The sequence below is a fragment of the Carassius auratus genome, chromosome 26, assembly GCF_003368295.1.
Source record: "Carassius auratus strain Wakin chromosome 26, ASM336829v1, whole genome shotgun sequence".
NCBI lineage: Eukaryota > Metazoa > Chordata > Actinopteri > Cypriniformes > Cyprinidae > Carassius > Carassius auratus.
In genome coordinates this window covers 9,252,510-9,267,472 of record NC_039268.1, presented here as the reverse complement: position 1 = coordinate 9,267,472, position 14,963 = coordinate 9,252,510, and the positions used below count along the sequence as shown (strand labels likewise).

At 35.6% G+C, this 14,963-nt stretch overlaps 1 protein-coding gene across 3 annotated transcripts; it reads left to right on the top strand.

The window, feature by feature from the left end:
• The first annotated feature begins 558 nt into the window (after positions 1–558).
• On the top strand, positions 559–14,204 carry LOC113044266 (replication factor C subunit 1). 3 transcript variants are annotated; one of them, XM_026204087.1, is made up of 24 exons: positions 559–691; positions 1,258–1,350; positions 1,501–1,567; positions 1,800–1,913; positions 2,033–2,328; positions 2,418–2,483; positions 2,873–2,950; positions 3,194–3,535; positions 4,495–4,602; positions 4,742–4,921; positions 5,092–5,196; positions 6,362–6,749; positions 7,334–7,446; positions 7,649–7,763; positions 7,867–7,955; positions 8,424–8,561; positions 9,215–9,310; positions 9,423–9,521; positions 9,634–9,788; positions 10,850–10,967; positions 11,255–11,400; positions 11,508–11,721; positions 11,920–12,102; positions 13,449–14,204. In XM_026204087.1, exons 1-24 carry the CDS (start codon positions 689–691, stop codon positions 13,542–13,544), a joined length of 3,402 nt encoding a protein of 1,133 aa, XP_026059872.1. In that variant the 5' UTR covers positions 559–688; the 3' UTR covers positions 13,545–14,204. The 3 variants fall into 3 exon arrangements, with proteins under 3 accessions (XP_026059872.1, XP_026059871.1, XP_026059870.1); XM_026204086.1 differs by having other exon boundaries at positions 560–691; positions 2,409–2,483; positions 7,337–7,446; XM_026204085.1 differs by having other exon boundaries at positions 560–691; positions 2,409–2,483.
• The last annotated feature ends 759 nt before the right edge of the window (positions 14,205–14,963 follow it).

Below are 14,963 nucleotides of genomic sequence, written 5' to 3'. Positions count from 1 at the left end.
TAAAAAATAAAAACTATTACAATTTGGTAATAAAAGAAAATGAGTCCAGTGCCATAATGAGTAGAAAAACATTATTGGAAACAATATTTTACAAATCAGTGGACATATTTAATATATATATATATATATATATTCCACATTAAAATGGGTCTTTATACCAGAAACTATAAATAGCTTTACAATTTTAAGATGAGGGTTCCTTGCACAAGGATATTACATATGTCATAAGAGACTAATTCAAGTTTATTGACTTAAAAGAAAGTGGTTTTCATTAATTTGAACTTTTCTGTTTGCTTTAAGATTCATTTAAATCTAATAATATTTATGATTATATTGTATGAATAATCATATGATACCTCGGATTTAGTTTGATGCAACTAAATTTTGCAACTGATTTCTTATATAGTATATATATTAGAATTCCACATATAACAGTTAATGTTATAGCGTCATTCCAACAAATAATTCTAACATTATAATTGTATTTCACAAACTGGATTATCGACACCTTCAAAAAGAAATGTTTTGCGCTCAATCGGTTCTGCGCTCGTCTCGCGCTCCCTCCGTCTGCGCGTCATCACGCTGCGCCTGAGTTGAGTATCATTGGCGCCAAAGAGGATTGGAGAGAAGCAGCACTGTCTCGAAAACTGTCAAAAAATAAAGAAACGCTATTGACACATGCTTAGAAATGGTAAGTCACCTTATTATTGGTCCGTCTGTAGAAATAAAGACACAATCAGAGTAGAGCTCAATGCAGCGGATCAGTCTGTTTGGCTAAAGAAAGCAGTTAGCAACAACTTGCAGCTTTTTCATGCTTGTTAATAGATTAGAGCTACAAAAACAATAAAACATGCAAAGGCTGCGGTGTTTCCGTCCTTGCTTCTCACAAATGTGCATTTGTTTATGACTTGGTCGAGCAACATTTAAGCATTTAAATTAAGTCTAACGTTAACTTAACGATTAAGATCGACTGACTGCCAGTACTTCGACAGGCCTTTATGAACTGATGTGATACTACATAACACTACAATACAGATTTTTATGTTTTGGTAATAACGAAGCACCTGCTTCCTGTTTGTTACTGTCAACTTTGAAATGTAAACATGCAACAGAACAAACTCAGCCAGCGGTTCCTATCACGGTAGACGCTCTACATAACACATTATTAGCCTATTCCAGTATGAAGTAACAATGATAAAACTAAATAAAATGTTATTGGTGTGTGCAATTATTTTAATGCACCTTTGTTTCTTTCAGGATATCCGGAGGTTTTTTGCATCCACCAAACCTGCCAATGGCAGCACCAGCACAGATGAAGAGCAGAAGAAGAAACAAAAATCAAAGACTAAGGTAGAACCACAGTCTAATGTCATGATGATATTTGTACTGAATCTATTAATATGAGATGGTATTTACAATGTGACTTCTTTATTCATTTTTAAAATGTCTTGTGTTTTATGTATTATGTAGTGCTACACAATATCCTTTTTCTCTCTTTAGGTCACAAGTCCCACATCTGACAAGAAACCATCTGGAAAACGAAAGAAAAGAGTCATAATTGATTCAGGTTCATAAACAGCTTTTTTTATGTTAGTGAACTTTTGATTATGCCCATCATGTTCATAATGTTAAGAAATGGCGGTTATCAAATACATACCCTGAATGTGGCCATACAAGAGATGGGTGCCCCTGAGGTTTTTAGAAATACCTCAGCTCAGTCCAGGGGTTTTTAAACACATTCTGGAAATCATGCTGATGATTAATGTCACACTATGTTCTCATGTCCCATCTTATATTAGACTCTGAGGAAGAGAAGAAGGAGGTGAAGAAGGAGAAGAAGACCAAGAAGGGCACTAAAGAGACGGATGCCGTCACGGTGAAGAAACACCCAGTAACTTACGTGTCTGATTCTGGTGAGGGAGTCAACAAACAAATTTCCACATGTATAATATAATGCTGTTAGGCCATTAATATGACATGTAGCCTAGATGATCATTTATACTCTTCTTTTGTCCTCTTTTTATTGTCCCAGATTCGGATGATACGTTTATGACTCTGAAAAAGACGAAACCAAAAGAAAATGGAACAGCTAAAGGCAAGAAAGAATCAGATTCAGGAAAAGCAAAACAGGTGAAAGTCTCATCCAGTAAATCCCCAAACGCGATCTCAAAGGGAGGGGTGAAGAGCTCTCAGCCAACCATCTCTCCAAAGATTGGACCAACACCACCAAAACAAACTCCTACTTCAGTAATGGCCTTCTTTGGCAGCTCAAGCGTTCAGAGGTCAGACAAGAAAATGGTGGCCAGTACCAGCACCAAGAGGAAGGCAGTGAGTAGAGAGAATAAATAAAAATGTGTGGGCTTAAAGTGTATAAAAATTCAAACTCATAGTTGTTTGGTCTTCGCAAGCCCTCACAGGAAACCGAGGAGTTGCTCAGTGATGAAGCCATTGCAAAAGAACTTCAGATGGATGAAGACATGGAGGTTGGTTTAGGACACACAGCACATGTTCCTCTATTAATCAGAATTGGATGCTGTTATATTTGGTAATCAGGGAATTATAGAGTTTAATTATGATTCTTAATTACTAAAATAAATGTAAATAAATGTCAAGCACAAGATTTCCACAAGAGGATGTTATGAATACATGGTTATGAAGATGTTTATCTTCATAACCATGTATACAGGAATATTCCTGTAGCTTTAATTTTTTTGGAATAAAGGCTTATTCAGAACATGCCTTAATCGGAAAACATTGCATGCAAATGTGGCTGCTGTTTTTAATAGCTGGTTTATTACACAAAAAATTAGTACATTTATATATATATATATATATGAACACATTATGCAGAACTTTTGTATTTTTGTGTTAGTGGGAAAAGCAGATCCATGATGATGAGGAATTTGCAAGAACATTAGCCAAACTGGATGAAGCTCCCTTACTGAAAAAGGTCGGTGAATTTGTCTCTTATCATCTCTCTGTCATCTATTATGTAAACATGTATATTGTTCATTTTTGTCATATCTATTAATTGTAAAGAAAAACATAAGCAAATCCTTTCAAATGTAAAAATATCTGGAGTTAAAAATAATTAAATTAACTTGACAAACTTGTCTTTAAAGTCATGTGGTGCAGCCAAAAAAGTACATGAATGTCATGTATTGTTAATTTTTCTTTGTTTTTGGGTTCTCAGGCTCGTGTGGACTCTGTCTCCCCCTCCAAGAGCAGCTCTCATGCAGTTTCCTCAGACACCAAACCCAAAAAGGACCCGTCCCCTAAAAAGAGTCCTGTGAAGACCAGCTCCAAACTGGCTCAGATGAAAAGACGACAGGAAGAAGTGGAAGAGCAAAGGGAGAAAGACAGGAGTGAAAAGCAGACTAAGATTTCTCCTAAGAAAGAGCCGATCTCACCAACTAGCTCGGAGCGGGCAGCTACGCCCAAAACTAGTGTTTCCACGGGAATGACAAAATCAAAGAATTTTTCCACTCCTAAAAGTGACAGTGCACCCAATAAAACCTCACCAACAAAACCAGAGGTATATTATTTGAATATGCTGCTTGATTTATAGGCAGGGGTGCACATAAGTGGTCCGCATGCGCGACCAAAATAAAAAAAGCGTTATATAAATATGTTCTGATAGCGTATTTGCGTACCGTCATGGTTGACAGCTGTTATTACACAATTACCATTTTAGATCAAACAACTACTAAATAAGTTTTATTTTCAACCTGAAATCATAAATCTAGGCTATGCCATGCTGTTTTCAAAGCACAATGCAAAACTGTGTCATTCATCCACTGACGCTCTTTAATAAGCAGTGCTAAATCCGGAAGCGCCTATACTTACTTGCCGGCAACCTACCAAAATAAAAGCCTGCTAATTTAAAGTTTGAATATGATGAAAACGCTTTTTATTTATTTATTTTTAGACGCTTTTATCAAAAGCTATTTAAAATTGGGGAATACATAAAGCGATTCTTCTTAATTAGGCAAACAAAGAAAGTAGTAGTAAATATTAGCATTTTATTTTTAAGTTTACTATAAAATAAATATATTTGTATTTAATACTAGGACTGCCTTTTTATTTTAAAAAATATTATCACACACTATTATTTAGTTTATTTACTATTATTTTATAATTAAAAAAAACTAACTAAATAAAGTGCAATAATATTACAACTATTATTAATTATTTTTTTATAGTTATATTTAATGGGTCACGCTATATGCAGTGTGAGGACCAAACCTCCAGGTTCTCTTATGAGAACCAGGCTGAAAAAATGATGTGCACCCCTGTTTATAGGATTCTTTAAATAAGTAAATTGATATGTCAGTATGCTTTTAATTGTTGTTTAAGGGTATAAGTTAAAAGAGAGTTTAACATATTTGGTTTTATGTTGAATGTTGTTCACAATATGTTGTTTAAAAACAGATTACAAAATAGGGCTCTACCTTGTTTTGCTGTGCTAGTGAGCATGTGTCTCTATTATTTCAGAGTACAAGTCCTGAGGATCTGGAGAAAAAACGGGTAAATTCATCAGCCTTCCGTAACTATTTGAACCGAGAAGGACCACGAGCACTGGGGTCTAAAGAGATACCACAGGTAGAAAAAATGACTCATGTTGACAACTGAAGGCCTGTCGTCTTATTGCTATTTGTGATTATCTTTAATAATAATAATAGGAATCAAATTATACTTCTCCTTTAAGCAGCTTGAACAATGTTATGTGTGTGTGTTTTAGGGAGCAGAGAACTGCCTGGAGGGTTGTGTGTTTGTGTTGACCGGTGTGTTAGAATCTATAGAGAGGGATGAAGCTAAGTCTCTAATAGAGCGATATGGCGGCAAAGTCACAGGAAACGTCAGCCGTAAAACTACTTACCTTGTTCTGGGACGAGACAGTGGAGTCTCAAAGACTGAGAAGGTCCTAATTTTCAATATTGTTTTTTTTTTTTAACACGTCATTATTTCTCTGTATTCGAACATGAATGTTGCTTCCACATGCTGCTGCTTCAATATATTTCTAATTTACCCTTTTAACTGAATTAAATGTAATTATTTTAACATAATGTCATTTCAATGTTTATTCCTTAGGCGGAAAGTTTTGGAACTAAGATCATTAATGAAGATGAGTTGTTGGACCTCATAAGAACCAAACCAGGCAAGAAGTCGAAATACGAGATTGCAGCAGAGGCAGAGGTACAGCAGCTCTCATCAACCCCCCTGTTCTTTCACACCAGGGCTGCATGATATTTAGCTTATTAAATCCATGTAATGATGTGGCTAAATGCAAACGAAAATAAATTATATAGGGATTATTTTGTAATATATTGTAATTTGAGCTGCTATGTTACATTCAATTTAATATGCAAATGTCTCAAAGACTCTACTGCTAATTAAAATAGTTGCATCTGACTTCACTCTTTACCACAACTGAATAACACTTAAAATCTTCAAATTCTTACACTTCAAAATGTCAGATGCTCAAGCTTATTTTGGTGCAGTATTGGTCTGCAAAAATGTTGGAAGTTATGCAAATATGAATAAAAATAAAGTGAACCTGGCCCTCATTGCATTCCCAAATGCACACCGAACTCAAAGCACTTGTAGAGATGTTGTGAAAAGCAGTATTTAATGTTAACTGCTCTGAAAACACAGAATTATAAGAGACTATACTTCAATTAAACTATAGCCTTTGATTTGCTGATATCAATTTGATAAGATAGATAGCGATGTGTAATTTTCATTTTAGTTAATTGTTCTACCCTGTTTTTTTATTTTAATGCTTTTATTAAAAACTGAATTTTTATTGTACAATAGTAATATATTTCTTTATTTTGTTTAATATTTTTATTGAATAATAATCATAATAAAAACCATATTATTTCAAGTTATATCGATTATGGAATAGGCCAAAAAACTAGGGATCTTGTCAATTTGTGTATTTATTTTTTTATTATTATTATTCATTTCTTTTACTTTATTTGATGGCTAGTGAAAGAACTTTGGTTAAATTTTGTAATAGATTTATTCTTATTCTGAACACCCAAATGTTTCACAAAACGTTTAGTAATAAAAGAGTTGTTTGTACACACACACACACACACAAAGTCTTCAAAGTAAAAAGTCATTATTCAGCTTTTTATTTTTATTTTCTATGCACCACAGTAAATAATTATTTCCAAATATAGCTATTTAAGTTATCTGGTGAATGTGTCCTGTATATTTTCATATTGAAACATATATTGCAGAAAATCAAAATACTGCATAGAAAATATGTCCGTTTTTTATTTCATGCAGCCTTGCTTCACATACTGGAATTTGGTTTATTAAACAAGCTGTCTGTCTGTCTTCCGTATTGCAGAATAAATCCTCTAAAACAAGGACTCCAGACTCTAGAGGCAAACCCACTACCCCATCCAACAAGGCCACACCACAAGGGCCCAGCCCCAACAAGAGAAGCACCTCAGGAGGGAAGTCTAAGCCTGGATCTGCTTCTAAATCTGGAGCACTTGGGGCCTCTCGTTCAGAGGTCAAAAAGAGTTTGAGCTTTGATCAATCCAAGAGAGCATCCCCTGTATCCCACTCTACCCCTGGGAGTGAGGGTAGCAGCCTGTTGTGGGTGGATAAGTACCGCCCCCGTAGTCTGAAGAACCTGATTGGGCAGCAGGGGGATCAGAGTTGTGCTAACAAGCTTCTGCGTTGGTTACAGAACTGGCATAAACATCACAGCGGCAATACAAAAGCACCATGTAAGTATTTAAAGTTTGTTCCTACTTAATGTTCACAATCAATGAATGTGAAGTATATATCATAGTCTACATGGTAACACTTTATTTTGTCCTCGTTACATGTGCTTCCTATTATAATAACAATAAATGAAATTACTATAAGAAAAGAATTGGAAATGTTGTTTCAAATGTTTTTTCTTATTTTTATTTATTATTATTAGTAGCATGTGATACTACTGAATCTACTTAATTTCATGTCAACTACCCATGTTCAGAATGTCATGCTACCAGTTTGCAAGGTCTGTTTGCACCAATGACCTGCTACAGTTTCCAAAACATACATTATATAACCAGAGCACACAGTTTCCCATAATGCAGTGCACTTGACTTAATCATAAGCATTTGCATTTTACTCTTGCAAGAGCATTTTTAATGGTGCATACGGTTTCATATACTAACTTTTAACAGTAGTATGCAATTAGCAGTATATAATGGGTAGTATACCATTCGGACCATACTCAGTGTTGATATTCTAATGCACTCTTTAGGCTAAAATTCTGTTTGACCAATTTTCATTATTCTTGTGTCTTTGTCTTTCTGGAAAGCAGCCAAATTTGGAAAGTTTGGGAGTAAAGATGACGGTTCAGGATTTAAGGCTGCATTGCTGTCTGGACCTCCGGGTGTTGGGAAGACCACTACTGCTGCTCTCGTCTGTGAGGTCAGCTCATTCCCACTTATAATCATTTATAAATGAACATTGTGTTTAACTGTTTCAAAAAAAGTCTGCATAATCCTTTTAAAGTGTTTAACATGGGATCGAGAATTAAATCATTAGTGAATGATTGTAAACGCAGTGTGTCTGTTTTTACCGTTTCATTGCATTGGTTAACGTGTTAATAGAGTTCCATATGTGCTTGTAGGAGTTGGGTTACAGCTATGTGGAGATGAACGCAAGCTGCACCCGCAGTAAGAACAGCTTAAAGGAAGTGATTGCAGAATCACTCAACAACACCAGCATTAAGAACTTCTACTCCGGTAATTAGCTTAATTAATTAGGTAGCATCTGTAACAGGGTTTGAAGTTAAACCTCAGTGATTATAATGTAAACATTGTATGTTTCTGTGTTTAATGGTGTCAGGTGCATCTCAGACAGTGAGCAGTAAACACGTCCTCATAATGGACGAGGTGGACGGGATGGCAGGAAATGAAGACAGAGGAGGAATACAGGTCGGCATACACACTCTCATTTGATTGCATTCTCTGTCTTTACCAGAGGTGGTGCTCAAGGAGCAAAAAGTGGCCCAGATAATGTTTAAATCCTTATGGCTTCCATGGCCATGTGTGGAGCGTTAGCTTATTCATTTTTGAGTGCAACAACTAACATTATAGTTTTGATGAAAAATGTTTTTGCATAGATTTGGCATCCTTTTCATTTGGCATCCTTTTCAGTCATTGCAATGTGGGAAACAGTAATCTATGCAATACTGAGTTCTATACTGATCATTTTGAGCAAATGTACTGTAAGTAGGTATTCTGTACATGCAGAAAATGCACATACTGTGTACTTTTACACTGTATAGACTACATAGTGCAGTGAGTAGTAGAATAGTAGTGTGCAATTAAACTGGTACACACCAGTGTTTCCAGTGTCATTGTGGTTTTTGACTCTTGTGCTTCTCCCTTTGACCCACACAGGAGATGATTGGTTTGATAAAACAGTCAAAAATTCCCATTATCTGCATGTGTAATGACCGCAATCATCAGAAGATCCGTTCGCTGGCTAACTACTGCTACGACCTGCGGTTTCAGAGACCCCGTGTTGAGCAGATCAAGGTGCTCACTGACTGACATTTCAAATAATTTACTGATTAAATCAGTGTTTTATAGAAAATTGACATCATTTTTTTATTTTTTATTTCAATGTGTTTACCTTGTGTCACTTGTATTCTCTTTTTATGTTTCTTATTAATTTTTGCCTCATATCTTTTCTTTGTGTTTTTGGATTTAAAAATGTTTCAATGTTTTATTTCCAGGTTTAAACATCCCAGGTTAAATTTTTTAGTACTAACAGTAAATTATGGACTATTACAACCAACTAACTCTAAAGGTCCTTGCACACAGTTTTTTTTCTTTTTCTTATTCATCATCATTTCCTATCAAAATGCTTGTTACGGATGTGATAGGGAGAAAATTGAACCTGATCTGAATTTTTTATAATGGATAAAAAGTTCAGCGTCATTGTGTAAACGTGATTGACACAACGTGAGATTTTTTTAACGTGTGAAAATTTCAGACGAATGTTTTGGACCCAAACACTATAGTAGGTACATGTTGATAGTTATTTCTAGGTAATACTACTTTTTTGTTAGATTACACTGTAACAAGGACATGTTAACAAAGTGTAAAAAAAAAATGAATATACTATTTTAGTCAGTATCACACTTATTGCGGTCAAAAATAATTAAGCTTCCTTTTTGTCTAAACAGGGGGCTATAATGTCTATAGCTTTCAAAGAGGGTCTGAAGATCCCACCCCCAGCACTTAATGAAGTCATTCTGGCATCTAATCAGGATATTCGGCAGGTATTAATAAACAAATCAGTTGTCTTTATCATTCATATTGTTACCCTACCTGAATAACTATGAGTCGGTGTCTTTAGCAGCACTGCAAAATTATTGGGTTTCTATTCCCTAGGTACTGCATAATCTGAGCATGTGGTCTGCTAAAGACAAAGTCATGACCTATGACCAGGCCAAAGCTGATGCTAACAATGCTAAGAAGGACATGAAACTGGTATGTGCATGCTGTTAAATACATTATACTGTACACACACTGTACAATCATTGGTGCATTGATGATGTGAGTGGACTCTACAGTATGAATATCTGTGTGTTTACATATGCAGGGTCCATTTGATGTGTGTCGGAAGGTGTTTACTTCAGGAGAGGAAACCGCCCACATGTCTTTGATTGACAAATCAGACCTTTTCTTCCATGATTACTCTTTAGCACCTTTATTTGTTCAAGAAAACTACCTGCATGTCCGACCAGCTGCTGCAGGGTAGGTTTTAGACTTGCACACAAGGGCAGTTTTTCCACATCTTTACAATATCCAATACATATCTCTATATTTTTGCATTTGCTGGAATTTAAAAGGTGATTCTCGCTTGCTCCCCATGAAAAGACCTGCTCTAGATAGAGCAGCTATTGTTACACACAGGACATACAAAATGTATTTAAAAAAAAATTAAATTATGCACAGGTAATTCCAAATCAGTTTAATCACTGTTCTATAAATGCGCTGCTTTAACTGATGCACACTAACCCACACATATCACTCGCACACAAACAAACACACACACATAGAGAGATTGCTTTGCACACACACGCAAACTTTTATTAATAAAATAGTATAGATACTAGACCACTACATTATGTTCCTCAGCAACGAGGAAGTAATCGCTGTTTTTGAAGTAATTAAACTCAGCCTTCTTGTAGAGAGACGTGCTGATGCAGGTAATGAACACAAAACTGGCATCTCTCTCGATCGATTGGTCGATTATTCATACAGATACATGTTGTAATCAGTTCAAATATATGTGATCTTACTGCACTATTTCATCTCTGTCTGATTTGAAGCTTGGAAAATAACTAATTTTTACCCTTCCGGTCAAATATTGTACTGCAAATATCATTAACAGCTCTATCTTGTCAATGCTGGCAAATGACCGTGGTATAAGCAGCATAATGCACGCCTAGCTGTGGATTAAACTATTTTAATGCACTTCCTGGCATCCATGTCGTGCATTAAAATCATTAAATGCCCAGCTAGCCATGCATTATCCCTTATTTAACCCATTACTTAACTTAAAATTTGTACGCTGTAACAAGAGCACCTTAAAATAAAGTGTAACCCAATCTTCCTATAAAAAGCATACACCGTTTCCCTAATTTTGTGTCAGAAAAATTATTGCAATACTATCTTGTACTGAAAATCCATAAAACATAATAACATTTGCAGCTTTTATTTGTGCACAATGTATTTATTACAAGACGTTTCAAGTTTATTCTGACTGTAAATGAAAGCGTGATGGTATAATTGTGACATTTGCTGTTCATCAGGGGAAATCTGAAGAATCATTTGGTGTTGTTGAGTAAAACCGCAGACAGCATTTGCGATGGAGATTTAGTGGACAAACAGATCCGCTCCAGACAGGCATGGTCTCTGCTTCCCACACAGGTAACACACTTTCCTGCCATTATCTTCTCATCAGTGTTGACCAACAAATCCTCAGTCAACAGCTTTGATTGCTGCAGCAGCACTGAGATAATCAGGCCCTGAAGTGGCTGTTTTCCAAATGACATTTTCAAGGCAGAAACAAAGAAACAATTTTTTTTTTCTGTAGCACTGATTTGTAACATATTACAAAATCCATTCACAAAGGTTAAGTGTTTTCACATAGATCAGTGAAAACAAAACCAAGCTTTATATATTTAGTAAATCTGTGCTTATATTTTTTTCCCCAGGCGATTTATGCGAGCGTGTTGCCTGGGGAACTGATGCGGGGTTATATGAGTCAGTTTCCGACCTTTCCAAGCTGGTTGGGCAAGTTCTCATCAGCTGGCAAACACAGCCGCATCATACAGGAGCTTGCTTCACACATGAGCCTAAAGTGAGAAATCACACACTTCTAACACTTTCTTCCTTCTTGTCTAAAGTATGAACTCTTTAAGCTACATTTGTGCTTCCCTAAAATCTTGCGTCTTTCTTATCCTGCAGAACGTTAAGTAGCAAGGAAGCCATAAATCTGGATTACCTGCCATATTTGAGCTCAGCAATATTAGAGCCTCTTCAGTCGCAAGGTTCAGAGGGAGCCAGTCAGAGCTTGAAGCTCATGGATGATTACGACATCATCAAAGATGATGTTGATAACATGATGGAGATCAGCATGTGGGGCGGACAGCCGGATCCTTACTCTAAACTAGACTCCAAGGTTTGTGTGTGTGTTTGATTTTCTGAGCATACTGTAGAGTTCTCCTCCAGGACTAGAAACCGGTGGTCCGGTTGACAGTTCATTGCTTTGACAGATGCCTGCTCAGTCTGAGTTAATTGTTTTAACTGTAAAACATCTGGAGGTGCTGTATGCCACACTTTATCCCCATCAGCTCTGTTTTTTTTTTCCTTTCTGCAGGTGAAAGCTGCATTTACAAGAGCCTACAATAAGGAATCCCATCTTATGCCGTACTCCTTACAAGTGGTGAAGAAAAGCCGGAAAGGTGCTGTTGACCCTGAGCTTTTAGGAGAGCTTGACAGTGAATCTCAGTTGCAGGAAGAGGAAGACGATGATGGGCTTACAGCAGATGCAATGGTCAAGGTAGATATCAAAATAACAATTCAGTGTCTCTTTTTGTCTTTCCATCAGTTTTACAATTACGTTGACCTCAAAAACAAATCAGTTCAACCAAAAATAAACATTTTGTCATTTACTCATGCCCATGTCATTCCAAAGCTGTATAAGTTACAAGAAAATGCTGGTAATCAAAAGTTCAAGTTGAGGGTCCCCATTGAGTTCCATAGTATTTATTTTCACTACTTTGGAAGTCAGTGGTGACCAGCAACTGTATGGTTTTTCAAAATTCTTCAAAATATCTTTATAATCAAAATAATAATGAAACTTATACAGGTTTGGAATGATATGCGGGTGAGTAAATGATTTTTAGGTGAACTATTACTTTAATCGCCAAGTTCACCCCACAGTTTAAATTCTTTCATCAATTACTTACCTTCATGTTGTTCCAAATGCTAAAGGCTTTCATTCAACTTTGTAATGCAAATGAAGATATTTTTAATGAAACCTGTGAGTTCTATCCCTCTATCAAGTCAATGCAACCAGAACATTGACATTTAAAAATGTTTTTAAAGACATTGTAAACAGTCCATATGCATCAAGTTTAACCCATGTCTACTATAGAGACTTGATTACTTTATATAGTGGTCAGATACCATTTAGGCGGAATATTGAAATGTTAAGTAGTTCACCCAAAAATTATAATTGTCAGCTTGTATCTGTGCCCATGTCGTTCCAAGCTTATGGCCTCCTTTGTTTCTTTGAAAATAAAATGTTAATGTTTCAAGAATTTTTCACTTTTCCATACAGTTGTATAGGCGAGAGATTCAAGCTCTAAGGCATAAAAGTACAATAAAAGTAGTTCATATGCCTCATGCTCTATATTCCAAATCTTCTGAAACCACTGTTATCGGTTCATAAGGCATAAAGTTTAGAAACAGATTTGTTTCTTAAAGCCATCTTAAAGTGGGTGCTTTTATGTTAATGTTTTATTGTTTTTGAAGCTTGAAATCTTCAGTTCCTTGTTTTAATTAAAAAAGTGAAAGTTTTTAACAACATGAGGGTGAGCAAATTATGACCTTTTTTTTTAAGTTTATGCCACAGAATTTTAGCACACAGAATTGAAACACTTTTCATTTTAAGTTTACATGTTATGATATACAAGCTTATTAAATATTTTGTAACCACTAAGAGCGTAGTGCTTTCAGCTAAATTTTTTACCATGTGTAAATTCATTCTGTTTAATTCCACATTTGCCTTGAAATCGGGACAGAAAATTCAGATACAGTCTGCATATTCCATCAGGTCCTACATATAAGCGAAATATCTTCATTCACCTGATTTGTTTTTTTCTTTTCTTTTTTTTCTTACAGCAGAAGAAAGCTAAACCAGCAAAAGACGTCAAGCAAGAGAAACCAGGGGCTTCTGGGAAGGGTAAAGGCAGGGGTAAAGGAAAGGCCATGAAGTGAGATAAACAGAAAGGAACGAGACAGTTCTCTCTGTTTTCACAAAGATGTGAGTTGCTGAATGACATCAGCTCTATAAACAGAACTTTTTTGTCTGCGAGTCATACTTGTGCACTTCCTGAAAGCCATCACTCAGCTTAAGCTGCTTTCAGCAAAGCAGATACTGCAGGGACCAGGAGCTGGGGGTGGACCACACATTTACACAGAAGTTATTATATAGTTCACAATTCATCAATATATACACATGCATCATACTGTTAACACATGGGGCTGAAGCTATATTCATCTCAAAGGTAAATAGAATTAAGGGCGCTTAATATCACTGTACTCGTGTAACCCTCATGACAAAGTGCACAAGCATTTTAATATATTAACTTCAGCTTTTCACATTTAAACACACATACTCTCTTCTACATGGATACCAGCTGTACTTGCTGCATGTCAATTAGCGACCACACATCGTGTAAATATGGATCTGCCATATTAGAATTTTTCCCTTTGTTACTTTGAATACTAGCAGATAAATATATATAACTAACCCCTTTCTTAGTGTTTTCTATGGCAGTACTTTTGGATTGGTAGTGTCTGATGTTAACCTGAAGATTATTCTGTAAATGACTGAATGCGATTCAAAAATTAAAATGAGAATTATGTTGTAGAGATGTATTGTGTTTGCTTGTCATAATTATCTCCATGGCTCAGTCTGCTTGATGATGCAAATGAGAAGTGTTGATCAGATGGTAAAAACAGCTCAACTGTACTATAATTGCTGTTTTATATCTGGTAGTCTAACAAAGAATTTAATACACAATTATTTGCTGCAATAAAATAATTTATTTTGTATACAGATAAATTTACAGTAGAAAAAGACATCTATGAGCTGATTTTAAAGATCAGTGAAGCGCTGACTTACATGGAATACATCTGACAACATAAACAGACAATATTTATACAGCTATAATTGTTCATTATTAAGATACAGTTAGAAAATATTCCTATATATTAGTCTTGTTTAAAATAGTTTTTTTGCATGATTTGACAACCTAAATGTGTAACTGAACCAACCACACTTATGAATAACTATGCATAATGTAAGCTCTAAACACTATGCCAGTGATATGTTTACAGGCTGAAAAGTGGACAATGGTATTTCGAAGCAATACAGTACAAAAAAAAAGCTGATATGTGTTAAAGAATCACAGTTTAGCACAAAGGCTCTTAACCATTTCATTTCATGAAGCTTGAAATTAATTGTGGATAATTTACATACACAGGTGCAACTCAGTAAAGTAGAATGTTGTGGAAAAGTTCTTTTATTTCAGTAATTCAACTCTAATTGTGAAACTCATGTATTAAATTCAGTGCACACAGACTGAAGTAGTTTTTAGTCTTTGGTTCTTTTGATTGTGATGATTTTGGCTC

What these genes read in the sequence shown, in the direction of transcription:
- LOC113044266 (XM_026204085.1), top strand. An exon ending in AAGAGTCATAATTGATTCAG is followed by an intron (nt 1,568 to 1,799) that starts GTTCATAAACAG and finishes ATCTTATATTAG; the next exon opens with ACTCTGAGGAAGAGAAGAAG. An exon ending in CTGCTGCTCTCGTCTGTGAG is followed by an intron (nt 7,447 to 7,648) that starts GTCAGCTCATTC and finishes ATGTGCTTGTAG; the next exon opens with GAGTTGGGTTACAGCTATGT.